Below are 16,233 nucleotides of genomic sequence, written 5' to 3'. Positions count from 1 at the left end.
AACTTGCTGAAGATTCGGCACTCTGCTGCGCTGCATAAATGCCATCTAATTGAACATTTAAAATCCATGTTGACATTCCACTTAACTGTACCCCAAAGTCAACAACGATCAAACTGGTTGCATGGCGGCACATCCGCCCGAAGGCCACTCATAAAATTCATTTAAATGCTCATAAATTGAGCTGTAATTGAAGCCTTTACGTCGCTGTACATTGCGAACAAGCTTGTTTTCAGTACAGGGGAATTTGTGAAGCTAAATAAGTCAACCAAACCTAAAATTTCGCAAATTTAACGATTTTCTTTAGAGAAAAACCACTCGATAACAATCATTTCTATGCATTTTCAGTTGAAATTATTAAATCTAACAGATTAGCTTAATGTAAGCTTCAAGATTAAACATATTTGAGAATGTGTGTGTTCTGTTCTTTAACAGAAAACATTGAAGAACATTGACAAACACAATTTTAACTTCTTTTAGTTCACATTTTCCACAGATTTTGAGCACAAGTATCCAATACTATTAAAGTGCGAGAGAGACTGAGCTGCAGAGCTCGTTGGAGAGATCACGAAGCGAGCTAATCAAAAGCAGTAATTGGTTTAATATTGCGCGACTTCGTCTCAATGGAACAAAAATAGCTGCTAATTTATGCAATTAAAGTAATAATAATACTTAAAGTGTGTTAATGTGATGCAGCAAATGTAATTGACAATATCACAGTATTGCCGTGTAATTATTTAAAAGTTTTTTTTATGCGCACTTGCGAGCAACAAAGTGACTATTTGTTAAAAACAAAGATGTAAAAAGATCAAATCTAAGTAGAGACTGAGCTGACTTTGCTGTTTTTGTCTTTGTTTTGGCTTTGGTTGCACAGTTTGTTGTTGCCTCTAGTTTTTATTTGTTATTTTTTCGCGCGTGCTTTGTGGCATAGAAAATGTAAAGTGTAAAGTGGAGTTCATTTTGAAAGGAACTTTATTAAGTTGTTGCTGCAGCTGTCAGTAAGTGCATTATTATTTAGAATATTCTTTTTATTATTTCTACACAGTCTTGTCTTGTTTCTTCTAGTTTTCAAATCATCTTTGTCATTTGTTTAATTTGCAAGTTTAATACTTGATTATTCTCCACAATTTCAACTCACCTTCTTCTCCAGCTCTGGTCCATTTTCCATAGCTCGCATAATGGCCTCGGACAGTTTAGTGTCCAGCTGTTTGATGGTGCTCATGATGCCGCTATCGGAGCGTATGTGTGTGGCCACCAGATTGTCCAAAGCCTCCACAACATTTGACCAGGGACTGTCCAGGAGTCCCGAGTACTGGGCAGAGCAACCACTATATAAATGATGGATAAGTCATTAGCCTCGTTTGACTGGAAATTAGATTAGATAAGCACACTCACCGCATCACATTCATGCAGTAGCTGTAGCAGACCTTGGGCCTGTTGTGCTCCTGGTGCCCATTACAGTTGGGACAGTAGTGCATCTTGAGTAGATGCAATTTGCACGTATCCGTCATCTGTTTGCCGTAGAGCGCATCGGTTTCGCTGAGCACCTCGGCACTCTGGAGCAGGGCGTTCATAAAGATGTTGGACATGTGCACGCTCTGCAGCAGATTGGCCTGAATTTCCTTGGGTATCTGGCCAAAAGGCTGCAGGTCATCGTAGTTATGCCTCAGGCAATTCGTGTAATCGTCATGCAGCTCCCCATAGTTGTCCTTGGTTAAATGCACCGCCTGATGGTAGGCAACGGGAAACAGGTGCTCGAAGAATCTGTGCAGTGCATCCTCCAAACTGCTCTGACTGTTCAGGATGCTGTTGCCCTGACCATTATTGCTGCTGTAGTTCGACGTGTACTTCAAATGACTGATTAAACACAGAAAATGTGAGACAGAGAGAGAGAGAGAGAGAGAGATAATAATGTTTTATTTTGTTACTTCCCGACAGGCTTTATCCTTTTACATACTTGATGATTTCCGTATAGAGCTGATGTATCAACTTCCGCGACAGTGGCACCATTCGCCTATAGACCTGTGAGAACACATTTAACGTTTTATTCTCCGACTGCTCCGCCAGCTCCAGAACGTGACCTAAGAGAATACCAGAAACCAGCAAAAAAACGAAAGGAAGAAAAAGAAAAAGGAGGAGGGAAGAGAAGAGAAGAGAAGAAGCAGAAAAAATGTTTGTATTATTGTTTTGTTCGACATTGTAGTAAAATTTAATCACTCTGTTTCTTGCAGTTCCCCTTTTGCTTTTGCGAGTGCTGCTGGGATTTCGTCTTCAGTCGGCGGCTTAATGGCCTTTCTGGGATTTGTTATCAGGGCAAAAGTTTGCTCCTATTGTTTTGCGTTGCTTTTAGTTAATTAAATCAAATTTATTTTGGCCAACTGCCTGCCTCTAAGATGCTGTTTATCAATTATTCATGGAAATCAATATCAGCTTTGCGGCTGGTCCCTTATCTGATTACCATTTATATGCAGCTTATGCGACTTGCTTGTATTATAATTGGATCTTAAATGTGTACTTTAGAAAAGTATAAATAAGCGAGTTGTTTAAAGTATTAAGCAAAAAATAATGGTATACATATATTTTACAGTGCAACACGCAAATTGGCATTATTCCGATTCATTTATCACAAGTCGCGTGTGTAATTTAGCCGATCAATCAATCAATCAATCAATCTATGGCCCCCAATCAACAATCGAATCTTTTGCCACGCTTTCGAAGCCCCAAATCAAGCTAGAGAATGCTAATCACAGTGCTGCACAAAATAATCTGTCAATGTGTCAGCGAAATCTGTCTCGATTCGATTTGGGTATTATATTATTGATTGACAGTCAGTATAAAAATACACCTGATAGACAGACGGGCTGGCGGCCGGGCAGACAGACAACACTTGCAACTCGCAGCTGGTGTCTCGTTATAATCGCAGCTAATACAGCGATTACACATACCTAAAAAAAAACCGTTTGTCAATCTGAAAATCTGCATGACACACAACGCCTCGGTTTTTAAATAAAGTGTCAATCTTTTTGTTAATTGGCAAATGCCAACAAGCAAAACAAACTGAAATCTCAAAATGAAAATAAAACACTCGCAAAGTGTTTTCTTGTGCTCATCGCAACAAAGTTGTGTGGTGTTGGTGTTATTTTTGTTGTTGTTGTTGTTTTTGTGGTTGTTTTTGTTGTTGCTGCAAAGCATTTCCGTTCTCAGCCTTGGGTTCAGTTTTGGGCTTGGCTTGTTATTCTGTCTGTCCCTCCGTCTGTCTGTCTGTCTGGCTGTCAGCCTACCTCTTTATCGGCTAATGGCCTTGCGTCAGAGTTTACCCCTTTTAATTAGCCTTTCTGCGATTTGCTGGCTTCGCTGCGAATAGACGAGAGTCCACCAAAGCATTTGGCCAGCTAATCATTTCTCAATGGTCGCTGTTAATTGCACAGAGAGCAAGATATAGGAAGAGATGAGGAGAGCGAGAGAGAATGAGAGTGAAGGAAATCGAGAGACTCAAACAGTCATATATCAATAACTTAGTTATTGTTCAATTAATTATGAATGGCAATTGCTTGCAATTCGTGTGTCTGTCCCGCTCCACACCCCACCATCCCCTTCTACTCCCCTCCGCCCCTGGCGAACACATACACAGACACAGACACACATCCTGCCGCTAGTCGTATTGAGTTATTGGCCACAAATGAAGCCGTTAACTGGCGGATGCAGTATTTAATAATAAACACGAAAGCTTTAAATGCGTTGAAGCTCGCAAATATTCACACATTAATTGTAATTGTAATTGCGCAAAGTAATTGTAATTGTGATTGTAATTGAAAGCGTAGCAGCAGCTGCACTCAATTCGTTGATGCAGCAAAAGTGTTGGGAGGTCAACTGAGAAAGTGTTGACAGCCTGTGTCAGTCAGAGCTTTATGCCCCAGCAATGTCAGAGTCGAAAGTTGAATTTCAAATAGCAAACAAGGTTAAAGCTGTCAGTTCAAGCTGTCAAATTGGCGAGTGGCAAAAGCCAGCATATAAATGCATTTATTTTTGTTGAAATCACTTTTGTATCAAGCTCACTTGACTCTGGATTTTGTAAGCCAATATATATTAATAGTCTTTATTGTTTGTTTATAATTATAACTTAACTACAACTGGAAAACAAAGTTTAAACACGTGAGAAGGCTGTCCTGGAGACAGTTTGACAAGCAGAAGAATATACGAAAATACCTATGAGATAATAAGAAAATACTTTTTGGCACCTAAAATAGGCTTGCTGATGTTAATTTCATCAATATGAAAATGAGGTTTGCTTAGCAAAATTTGACAAATATAACCATATATAATTTATATTTTTTTATCAGCTACCCATTTTAATAATTGAGTTTGCAGAAAATTGTTATTGATAGCGTTGGAGATGTGCAGCATTGTAATTTATTTTGATCAGTTCTTGGCAACGCATATGTCGTTAAGACATTTTGCTCTCAAATTGCCATTTGGCACTTGTTAGCGTACTGTCTGCGTATACTTAATGTTATTGCAGCTCCTTTGTCAGCCTAATGTGAACAATTAAGTTGAGGTATTCACACAACCCACACTCAGACGGAAAACCGTTAACCTCAGGCTGCTAAATGCATAGAGCTACATTTTGTAGCCATATGTCTAAAGATACAATACAGCAATATATATATATATGTGTGTGAATGCGGGCTGACAGTTTTCACCTAAGGGCAGACTTGAAACTACAACAGCCAGCCAAACTAATTGCAATTTGTGTGTGTCTCTCTCTCTCTCTCTCTCTCTCTCTCTCTCTCTCTCTCTGTCTATCTGTATTTCTGGTTGTGTGTGCTGGGAATTAATAAAGGCCTCGATTATGGTATACGAAATACAGCAAATGCTTTTTGGTCAAATGTGACATGAAAATTTCATTAGACGTCAGGTTAGTTTTTTTTTTTTCCTTTGGTTTGCTGGCTGCAATTGGAACTTTGAGCACACTAATGACCAAAGCGAACATGGAGATTGAATTAGACAAGGCTGCAGCAAAGTGTGGTGTGGCCAAAATGGGAAGAAGTAGAGCCGAGCCCACGCCACAAAAAAAAAGCACCAGGTAGGCACAGGCCGGCAGCCACTGAGAATCCATTCAGGTTGCTTAGCTCCAAAGTTCTTCAGGTATTCATAGAGCAAATATTCGAGCGCTAGGCTTCATTGCTTCATTAGAAGGAGGAGGCAGCAGCAGCAGCAGCAGCAGGAGCAGCATGGGGAGGCAGGCAGCAGAGACGGGATTAGCATGGCGGTCCAAGAGGTTCGTCCAAGCAGCAAGAGTCGACCGGTTCCGCGCCTCGGGGCACGGCCCAGCCTGTTGCAGGGGTGCAGGAGTTAGCGGCAGGGGCAGAGGGCAGGGTTTAGGGCAGCAGATGCGACCGCGATTCGCAGTTGGCGGCGTTCTCTGTTTTTGTTTCCCACGCCATGGCAAATAAATGTATGCAGGGATAGCCCACAGCTTTGGTTTTATTCTTTTCTCTCTTTTTTTTTGTATGTGTGTGTGTGTGTGTGTAGTTTAAGCTTCTCTTCTTTTTTTTATTGTATATTTTATTTCACTCGGTTTTTTTTTCCTGTGTGCGGATATTACAATTTTAGTATCTGGCATTTTTTTATTTGCATTTATATGTACACATGTATTTCTTGATTTTGCTGCGCATCTAGTCGAGTTTAGTTTCAGTTTGAAATGTGGCACGTTTTGTGTTGCACAGTGGGCAACACCCGGTGTGTGTGTGTGCGTATGTGTTTTTACAAGCGTCTCTCTGCACTCGTCATACACTGATTGGGGACTGTAAGGTGCAGCAAAGTGCAAAAATAATTATAGCATTGGTTCGCTCTCTGCTATCTCTGCTCTATGATAATTGCTGTTATCTGCATCAATACGAGGCGGAGGCCACACTGTGCACCAACCAGAGTTGCACAGTGCTTAGATGCTTGTGTTGTAACTAGCTATTCTGCGCTGGGGCAGGCGTGCCAACTCGGGCACGCCCCTTTGGCAACGACTTGACTCGACTTGACTTGACTCCGAGTTGAGATGACTCGACTCGACCACTTCAACAGCTGTGGGCAGCTCAAGCTCTCATCTCTCATCTGCCTCTTGCTCTTCTTCTTCTTCTTTGGTATGCCGTTCACAATGTCAAAATAATTGGATGACTTTAGCAGCAGCAGCAGCAGCAGCAGCAGCAGCAGCAAGAGCCTCTCGACTTCACTAGTCGTGACTGAACTTCATATTTTTCGTCATATTGAAAGTGCTTCAAAGCATACGCATTAATTGTCTCCTTTTTGGAGTTTGTAATCACCATCATCCAGCTCTCGTACTCCTCTCAATATTCCACTTTTGGATATTCCGAGTTGAGCCTCTAATTAAAAGTGTGCGCTTCAAGCAACATTCTACATTCTGGTTAGCAACTAATTATAAATAACATTTGTCGGTTGGGCAGACAAAATGGCGCCGTGGCAGATGCCTTTGGCAATAAGTTAATGAAACCTGTTGCGCAGTTTTTTTTTTCTGCTTCGAAAATCTGTATAATTTGTTGCTATCGCAAATTGTTTTACTCCATTCATTTTGAGCTTTTGTTTTTGGTTAAATAAATACATACTTATGAGCTGGTTTTGGTGGCGTTATCAGAATCAGACTATTATTTATCTAAAGAAATTCATTGAGTAACTTAAGCTGCAGTTCCAAGGTCAACCATTTGCACTGCATACATATTTGAATTTAAATGTCTTCCAATAAGAATTGTGTTAATTGGCAGCAAACACGTTTTTTTTGAAACGGCAAATTTATTGGCTTAGCAGCTTGTATTCCAGTTGTGATCATCATTACCATCACTGGCAAATCCCGAAATACAAAACTTCATTAGTGTTTGCAAGAATGCAGCAGCAGCTTAACTTCAATTTCAAGTTGAGAGCTGTAAAATATAATGACAACAACCACTGCAACCATTGCAACCACTGCCAAGCGCTGCCGAGTACTTGAAGTGGAGCGTTGGCCAACAACAAACAAGCAACCAACTATCTAACAGCTTCACTCTGTGACAGGGCAAACAAAAGCAGTTAACAAACGATGACGGCCAAAAACCACTTTGCCCCGTTAAAAACAACAGCAGCTTTTGCTGAAGCGAGCTAAGCACAAGATATGGCCAAAAGCAGACTTGGGCTAACTTAAGAGAGGCAACAACAACAACAACAACAGCAACAGTGGAATGTGCCACGAAAGTTGCGACTTATGAAAGTGCACGCACTGCCAACTGTTATTGTTGTTGTTGTTGTTGTTGTTGCTGTTGCATTGTAGAAATGCGAAAATATAAAAACCAAACGAATTTGTGCCATTTTTTTGTTGCTTCTTCTGCTGTTGCCGTTGCACAAAGGGCCAAAAAGTTTTTGGTTTGTGGCAGGCAGCCAAACTGGCTGATCGGTAAGTCAGCATTTGGAACTTTTATGCAGGCGCACGCCCATTTTGCGACGGAGCAAAAGGCGGGACGGTTTGGTCAGGCAAACGCATTAAGAAAGTGGTAAGTGAAGGGTGAAGGGATGGTCGGGGTCGGTTGGGTGTGCGTGTGTGTATGCTGTAAGATGTGTGTTTGTAATAAGTGCAATGGAGACATACGGCATCTTGCTGCTGGCGAGGTGGAGGCTGCCCGAAAGGGGGGTTTTTGTGGCATAATTCGTAAGCTGCGAAACGTGTTTACACACGCAAATACTTGCTTAAAAATAATACGGGGCATGCATTCGCACAAAAGCAGCAGAACGAGAAACAGCGGCAACAACAACAACGACAACAACGTCAGCAATAAGCACAACAAACAACAATGTAAGCCAGCATACACATGCAACTTGGCGTGGCAGCAACGCAGAGCACAAACAACAATCAGCCAGGAAACGGAAAGAAGTAGCAGCCGTTTTAAAGGAGGGTGTAGGTAATGCGGCTGGAAAGCGCAGCACTCGATGCTGTAGTTGTAGTTGCTGTTGCTGTTGCTGTTGCTGTAAAGCGGTGGCACTAAATAAAAATGCACATTTTTTCTGTTAACAACCAACAACAACTAAATATATTTTATGCGTAAGTGTACCAAGGTAAAAACAAAAAGCGATATAAATATAAATATGAATATAAGCAAAAAATGCATAAAATCTTATAGTTGAGCATTTGGCGCAGAGTTGCACGTTTGCTAATATTACGCATACGCACGGTTGTGCAAAACGTGCCACGAACTAAATGAATTTTTACGAGTTAGCCTGTGAAGACATAAACGAAACGCATTATGCCAAATCCCCAGGCCAAGTTAACAAATCACTAAATGGCTTAAAGGCTACACAGCATTTTGTACTGCTGTTAAACAAATTGTTTGACATGCATAAATTATGTGTAACCCAAATAAATATATATATATTTATAATTCCTTTAATATGCATTATCCGATTAAGAAACACATACAAAATGCTTAAATAATAAAATAAAATGTTTAATAACGAGTGAGCACGACTGCCATATACCCTGAGCCCAGTTGTTGAAATTGTGGCTTTTATGGCTATCGGAAATTGATATGTATCGATATACGCCTAACGTGTGTTATCGATAAGGCGAAATAAACTAAATAAGTCTCTAGTCGCTGAGATCCGCTGATATTTCTGTGATGTTTCCTTCTGCCGGTTACATTCTTTTGCACAAAATCATTATACCCTATTTACCAATATCAGGGTATGAAATTCAATTCGCACGCCTCATGCATTTTTCAATGTCCACGCCTACATTTTTTTTATTCCCTCCATATATTTTTTATGTCGACTTTATCGCTCATCAGCGAAATAAGTTGCAATTGAAAATATAATTTCATGTTCATGTCTGTGCAAACTTTCAGCTAAGTGATTTGACCGATTGAATATTAATTTTTATTTTTTGCATTTCAATTCTACGTGTAATACTTAAATGTGCTGCGCTTGTCAAGCGTCAATGTGACATCATGCAAAGTCAACAAATGCCAACTGAATATTAAATACGTATCCCCTCGGCAGTATGGGAAAAATAATCGAAAGTTCTTGAATGAACATCATAAAAGTTAAAATCAATGAAAGACATTGTTTAAATGATATGGGAGAGTCATCAAATACATACAAAAGTTATTTAGAAATGGAGCTCGGAAACACTAAGAAAATCGCATTGCAAACTTCAAAAATTTAATTATATAATTTAATGTTCAATAATTCATTATGTAAGTAACAAAAAGTCTATGTATGCATATAAAAAACCTTGCAAATTAAACAATCTACATTTTAGATGTAGAATTATAAAAAGAAATACAATGGTTTTTTAAAAAGCACAATATACTATTGGATTTTTTTCCTGTGTGCACGCGGACTATAAAAAAAACACAAAAGTCGGTTGCAGCAAATAAAAAATGTTTAAATATTTAATGCGCGCCCATTTCCAAGAACTGCAGCCGACAGTCAACAGCCAAGAGCAACAACAATATATATTTATATATATATATATATATATATATATATATAACGTATATATATCGAGAACAGCGCCCAATGAGTTGGAGGCACGCCTTAAAGCGAGATTTACAACATGTACGACAACAATTTTCAGGCATTGAAAAGTTCTGCTGCTGCTGTCCTAAAACGTGACCCAAACAAAGTTTGCAAATTGTCTAAGAGGCGATGAGCAACAAAACAACACAACCCAAACAACAAAAAAAACAACAACAATAACAACCATATTTAATGCCTTTTTAATTAGATGCAGACACTTTGTTGCATTCCAAACAGCTATGGAACGGAGAATGAGCTGGCTTTGGATATGGATTGGCATAAGGTATAAGGTAGAAGGTATATACTTATATATATACATATATTTAAATACATAAAGATATAGACAGGTATATTGTCGTAAAGTGGCTTTGATCTGCATACGAAATGCAAATTACAAATCAATTTCGCGTTTCAAGTTTAATTTTGTTAAATTCACTTGGCAAGCCAAAAGTTATCATCATAATTTTTGCAACCCACGCTCATATTTGCATATTATAAATAATTTATTGCCACGAAAAATATATGTTTTTTTTTTTTTTATATTTTCGCCACGAAACTTTTCAGACTTTGCGACTGACTGTGACTCCGAGCCTGACTAAGTGACTGGCTGGATGGCTGTTTCTGTGGCTGCCTAATTTGCATAAAAGCGTTTGCCATTTGCCAGTCGCCGGCTTTCAGTTTTCAGTTGCACTCATTTCAAATGCGATTCATAGATTCATCTACTAGTTGTATACTATTATTATTATTATGTACTCACTCTGAAATTGGCTGGCTGTGGTCTCGAGGATGCCGCGCAGGCTGCTCGTATGATGGTGCAGTAGTTGCTCAAACTTGCCGGCAGCCTTGTGGCGCAGCTCCAGTTCGGTGGCATTGCTGCAGCAGCTGCCCCCACATGTGGCGCCTGCAAATACAAAATAAATTCAAACCAACAACAACATTAGTAAAACGCACACAAATTAAACTCTGTTTACAATATACAGTCTTAAGTCTTTAGAGACCACAGCGCTTGTGGTCTACAAAAAAAAATCTCTTCCGTCATGCTGTGTTCGATATCATCTTCAAATTATCGTTTATATATATTTTTTTTGTGTGTTGTGTCTGTGCGTGGGTGCGGTGCCTCGCTTAATTGTTTATGGCTCAAAGCCTTTGTGGCGCCACCCATCACGTTGGCATAATACGCGTGGGTTTCTTTACATTTATATACGCACACAAAAATACAACAATTTTATTTTGTCTTTCGTTTCGCTCAAGCTACTTTAATGTTTCATCATTGACGGTGCGGTTTTAATAACTTTTAAATTGCTCGTAATTGCGAATTTGTTGCTCACAGCTCCTCCTTCAACTCATAAAAGCGGAGACATTTTTTTTTTGTTGGCTCCCATCTGTCAGCTGGCCTGCTTATAAATTAAGCTGGGACCATACAACGCACAGCGAGTGACATAAAATGTTAACAATTTTCACCCAATGACGACATTTTCTAATAAAAGGCATACCCTGTGTTTAACTTTCTAATTTTTGACAAGCAAATTTACATGACAAACAATGATTGTGGGTGTTAAAGTTTATCTATGTGTATATCTTTATGCTGATTCCTTAAATAATTCTTTTCGACTTTAAAAGAGTCGGAAATGCAATTTGTGTCAATTATTTCTAGGGTTTTATTACGCTTAAGCAAACATTATATTAATTAAATGCCTCTTTATGCGACAGGTTGTTGCAGCTAATATTTTTCCCCTCGAGTACAACAGAAACAACAATAAATTTATGGCCTAGATAGTATATATGAGTGTGTGAATATGTGTTAATAGTTTTGCTGCTGCTGGTGCTGCCATGTGACAATTGAGTTGGGTTAGATAACTGCGTGGAAGAGCGGGAAGAGGGGGAGCCAGGCAGGCGTGGGCTGATGACACGCATATCATGACAACTGCAATGACAATGACAACAACTACAACAACAACAACAACAACAACAACAACAACAACAACAACAGCAGCAGCAACAACAACAACAATAATAGTCCATAAAACTACAAACTGGGCGCTTTGAGCAATCGACTTATATGGCAATAGATTCATCTTCTGTTTATGTATTGCCTATTTGGCTTTTATAGTTTATAATTTAAATTAATGGTTTTTACATGATGTTTATGAGTTGTGCGCTGCACCTATATATGCATATATATTAGCCCCGATTAACTGGCCATATGCTGTGGCCATAAAACAAAATGAATTTGACAAAACAGACTTTAAACAGAGACTCGTTGTCGCAGCGACAGCAATTCATCAGCAGGCTATATTTAAGTTATAGCCCACAGCAGCAGAAATACATACTAGCTGGAGGCAACAAACAGTAGCTGCTTGTTGTCAAACGTGATGGGGAGGTGGCAGGTGGCAGGCGGCAGGCAGCAACTGGAGAAACAACACGACGTGGCGCTGTCGCATCGCTGGCCGCAAAACCATGACACATATTTGCCATGAGTCGTTTGCATTGCCAATTCAGCAACAGCAAAATGAAATGGAAAATTAAAAGGCGTTGCACACAAGTGTGGCAAACTAAATATAACGCGCGGCACAAAATAATATGACATGCAAGGCTAACAGAAATGTGGCAAGCAAAAAAGTGAGCTGCAGTCAATTAAAGCTAATACATTTGGCATCTGGCAAACATTTTCACACATCTTGAAAGCTTGAGCAACCAGCAGCAGCAGCAGCAGCAACATAACATTTGTGTGGCCACACCACATAATTTTGATGAGTCATAAAGTGCAATCAATCATTTGGTAACCAAATGGCAAATTTGGCAGCTGTGTGTTGCATTTAAAACGAGAGTTTGCCACTCGAATTGTGAGACTGAGTTTTAGACTTTAAGGCCATATTTGCAATGGCGTGTTTATGCGTGAATTGCTGCTCATAAATCAGGCAGGCCCAGTGTGTGCTTGAGGACAGAGGCAAGCAAAGGCAGCCAAGGCAGCCAAGGCAGCCAAACAACCCACATGGCAACAGGCCAGCTCCGTTGTCAGACTCGGCGTCAGTCAGTCTAGCACCAAAACAAAACAAAAAATGTTTTGGTTCCTTCTCCGGGGCTTCCTGCTGCAACGGCAGCTGCTGCCGTCGCCTCTGAGACTGGCTGTAACTTAAACCTCGCCCTGGGACCAGCACAGCTCACACTGAAATCAACCAAGTTGTGTATACTGTTTAAATTTATAAAAAAATACAATAAAAACACACACATTAAATGAATGTGGTTCGTAGCAAATGCAATTTCTTAAGGTCAAACTTTGTTTTCGTGGCGAAAAGAAAACTTTTGTTGGGTTTCTCGCACAGCCATCCCACTGTGCTTGGAAATGCTCCGTTTGCTGTTGCTGCTATTCGCTTCATTGCTTTGTAGCTCAAGAAGCAGTAGAAATTCAATTGAATTGTCGCAACGTGACATACACACACACACACACACACACACGCATACGTCAAGAGTTGGCCCAGAAAAGTATGCTAGGACAAAGTATTTCCAGACTACAGCAGGCAGCTGGCCAAATTGCAGTTTGAGGCTGAGAGCTGGGGCATGGTGTAAAAAATGTAAATCTCATGCATGGCCAAAAACGGTGCCTGCCAAAATGTATGAGTTTTATGCCCGGCCATGACCGCAGGGCAAGTGGGCGTGGCACAAACGCCTACACACTCAAATGCTCTCATGCGCCTTTCTTTCACTTATGACTGCCACTGCTGCTGCAGCTGCTGTTCATGCAACTGCTGTTGTTGCAACTGCTGTTGTTGCAACTGCTGCTGCTGCTACGGCTGCTGCTGCTGTCTATTTTCGTCTCTTGTTTTGTAGCCTGTCAACGCAGCAGCAGCCAAGCATGCAACGTGTGCGAATTTGTTTACTGTAATTGTCTGCAGGCCTTTGGATAGGCATAGAAGGGTCAGGTGGTGCGGTGGTTTTGCATTGGTTTTAGACCATTTTGTGCCATTGTATTTTATCCTACACACATTGCCCAATGGCAAAAGCCTATGTCGACTGCCGACTGTCGACATTATCAGACTTGGCTGTGAGCCAAGAAAACGCTTAGCCCGCAAAACACTTGGCTCCGAGGCAGGCTTAGAATACCTTGACATAATTCGGTTGTCCTTCAACCCTCCACACTTCACATAGTACCTATATCTTACTACATAAATGCTGTATGCGTTTTCAATTTTAGCAAACTAGCTCTAAATGTGTTGAGATTCGTAAATTTGTTCGTCGACAGCTCCAATGTGAGAACACCAGCAGAACACACCTCTGTGCATATATGTGTGGGTATGGAAAAGTTTGACTGTCTTCTTCTAATTAAAGAAAATGCTTACTAAGTGCAAAAGTTTAGTTTTGACTGCTGCTGAGCCGCGAACTTTTTAGTTATACTGTGTTTTTATGCTCATTTCGAGAAAAACAATGCTGCACATGTTTGAACAACTGCGTTAAAATGCACATCCTTCTGTTCTTATGAGATTCGTTTTTAAGTTCCCAGGGCGCAATAAACGAAAACAAAATTTCAAAAGTTTCCATTGCCATAACTTTGATATAACTACCGATTTCCGAAAGCCGAGGCTTTTTAATCGTATCTTGATCTCTAGTTTAATACTGCATATGAAGTTCAAAGCGCGACTCTGGATCGAAACTCATGCTTTCAATTATTCCCCCTCAATTATGCCTTCAAAAAAGTCTTCTGTGGATGGGGCAAATCTTTCCACATCCATTACTTTTTTGAAAAGCAATACTCTTGATTAATTCTTAATATGAAATACGTGCATTTATTGTCTGCTGCACGCTACGTGGTTTTTCAGAAAAACAAATAGCCCTTTGGCTAAGTATATCATAAATATTTTTCCAAAATAATAACATTTTTCTACAGAAATTTATGGTCTTGATAGAAAATCAATTTGTGTACAAGCACATAAACCAAACACACACACACAGACCACAATAGACCGGCAATGCAAGAGCGAAACACTATCGACAGCTCGCAGGCCAGGCCAAGAAGTCAACTATTGGCCAGGGCCATAAATTGTAAATGAAATTTATAATCAACAGCAATAACAAGATGAAGAAGTATAAGAACTTCACATTGAATGGTTTCCACTGTTCGACTGCCATTCGGTGCACAAATAAAAACATCCGCCTGGTCTTTCAGTGTGTCCCCCACTGCTGCGTGTCAAGGGGCGTTTAATAATTGTTATCAAAAATTGTTGACCACTTGTCAAACACCAACAATTTGTGCAGCGGCAGGTGCGATAACGATTAAGTCAACAAATGCGGCAAAAAGAAATGTAATAGTCCAACGTATCGGAAGGAGAATGGAAATAGAAATGGGAATGATAATGAAAATGAGAACGATAGAAATAAGAAGGGGAATGTTATAGCCAACTAGTTTTAGATTCTATCGATATGCTTGAACTGTTCTATGTATACACTTTATGGTTCGTTGAGTTCTGTTATTATTATGACAAGTTTATTGTTGCTGTTGTTGTTGTTGTTGTTGCTGGTTGCTTGTGGCTTGTGTAGATCACCATCAGCAGTTTGTGGCAGATCTTTCGTGTGGCAACCAGAATCGGAAAATGGTTCGTTGAACTGTGTTCCAGTCTAGTTAAACATTGTAGCTACCAAAATAAACCAGGTACAATTATTTTTGCAACGTTATAATTTGTGTTATGTTATCGCGAACACTTTGAATCTTACTTATATCAGCAACCAACTGCTGATAATATAAATGTATTTTTAAGTTGATATCTGATACGAATTTGTTTACTACACGTATTGTATAACAAACAAATTAATTTGTATATTTAATTTGTTTCTCTTCTGCCTTCAATTAAACTTATTCCCAGGAAGTCAAATTGCGATTTGTTTTCGCATTCGAATTGCGTATTCTTTAACAAATTTACATTGCGCATATATATTTATTTATTGTATTTTCCATTATTTGCTTGCTTTTGCATTCGAGAATATTTACCTCGTCTCTTTTTTTTTTTTGGTGTGTATTTATTTGCAGCTTATTTTGCATTTCAGTTGCCGCATGGGAGAGAGGGCGAATATCCGAACAATTCAGCTGATAAATTGTTAATGCGCGCATAAGTTTTCAATTTGTGTGGCAAATTCCGCGTGGTAAACACACACACACACACAGCACACTTTCTCAGTTGCAGTTACAGATGCAGCTTGCAACACGCGATGCCGCTGACATCGTAGCTGGCAGATTTTGGCGCCACGTCTGCGTTGCATGTTAAATTTATTGCGGCGGCTGCAACAGCGACAATCTCCTTGCCATTTATTTGCATTCGCCCATTTGAATATAACTTTATATATGTATCTATAACTTACACTCGTATAGGAGTGTGTGTGTGTGTTTGTGTGTGTGTGTTTACACGCATGCACTTTGTGCTAATTTTGTCATGAAAATGTCAACTGCGATTATGCGACTGGCGTCGAAAATCCGCTAAGAGTTCACCATAAGTCGTCGACATGTTGCCAAGTTGTATGCCTCTTTTTGGACAACCGTTGTTGCAACAACCAACGACAGCAACAGCAACTTGCCACTTGCAACTTGCAACACTTTCGTAATGTTGTTGCTGTTGCTGCTGATTGGCTTACATTTCGGTTAGGCGCCAGGCAGACGCGTCTCGCCAAAAAAAAGAGAAAAAAATTGTCTGCCTCAAAAAG

General features: G+C 39.9%; 1 protein-coding gene across 1 annotated transcript in view; it reads right to left on the bottom strand.

The window, feature by feature from the left end:
* Positions 1 to 16,233, bottom strand: part of LOC6557081 (division abnormally delayed protein) — a 63,466-nt gene that overhangs the window by 2,761 nt on the left and 44,472 nt on the right. The window contains exons 2-5 of the mRNA XM_043215390.1: positions 10,304 to 10,447; positions 1,955 to 2,078; positions 1,393 to 1,854; positions 1,136 to 1,325 (exon numbers count right to left, since the gene is read on the bottom strand). Coding sequence (XP_043071325.1) covers positions 1,136 to 1,325; positions 1,393 to 1,854; positions 1,955 to 2,078; positions 10,304 to 10,447 — 920 coding nt within the window. The remainder of the gene's footprint in view (positions 1 to 1,135; positions 1,326 to 1,392; positions 1,855 to 1,954; positions 2,079 to 10,303; positions 10,448 to 16,233) is intronic.

Source organism: Drosophila grimshawi, unplaced genomic scaffold (assembly GCF_018153295.1).
Source record: "Drosophila grimshawi isolate 15287-2541.00 unplaced genomic scaffold, ASM1815329v1 contig_44, whole genome shotgun sequence".
Taxonomy (NCBI): domain Eukaryota; kingdom Metazoa; phylum Arthropoda; class Insecta; order Diptera; family Drosophilidae; genus Drosophila; species Drosophila grimshawi.
Note: the sequence above shows the minus strand (reverse complement) of the source record. Positions and strands in the feature narration are given on the sequence as shown.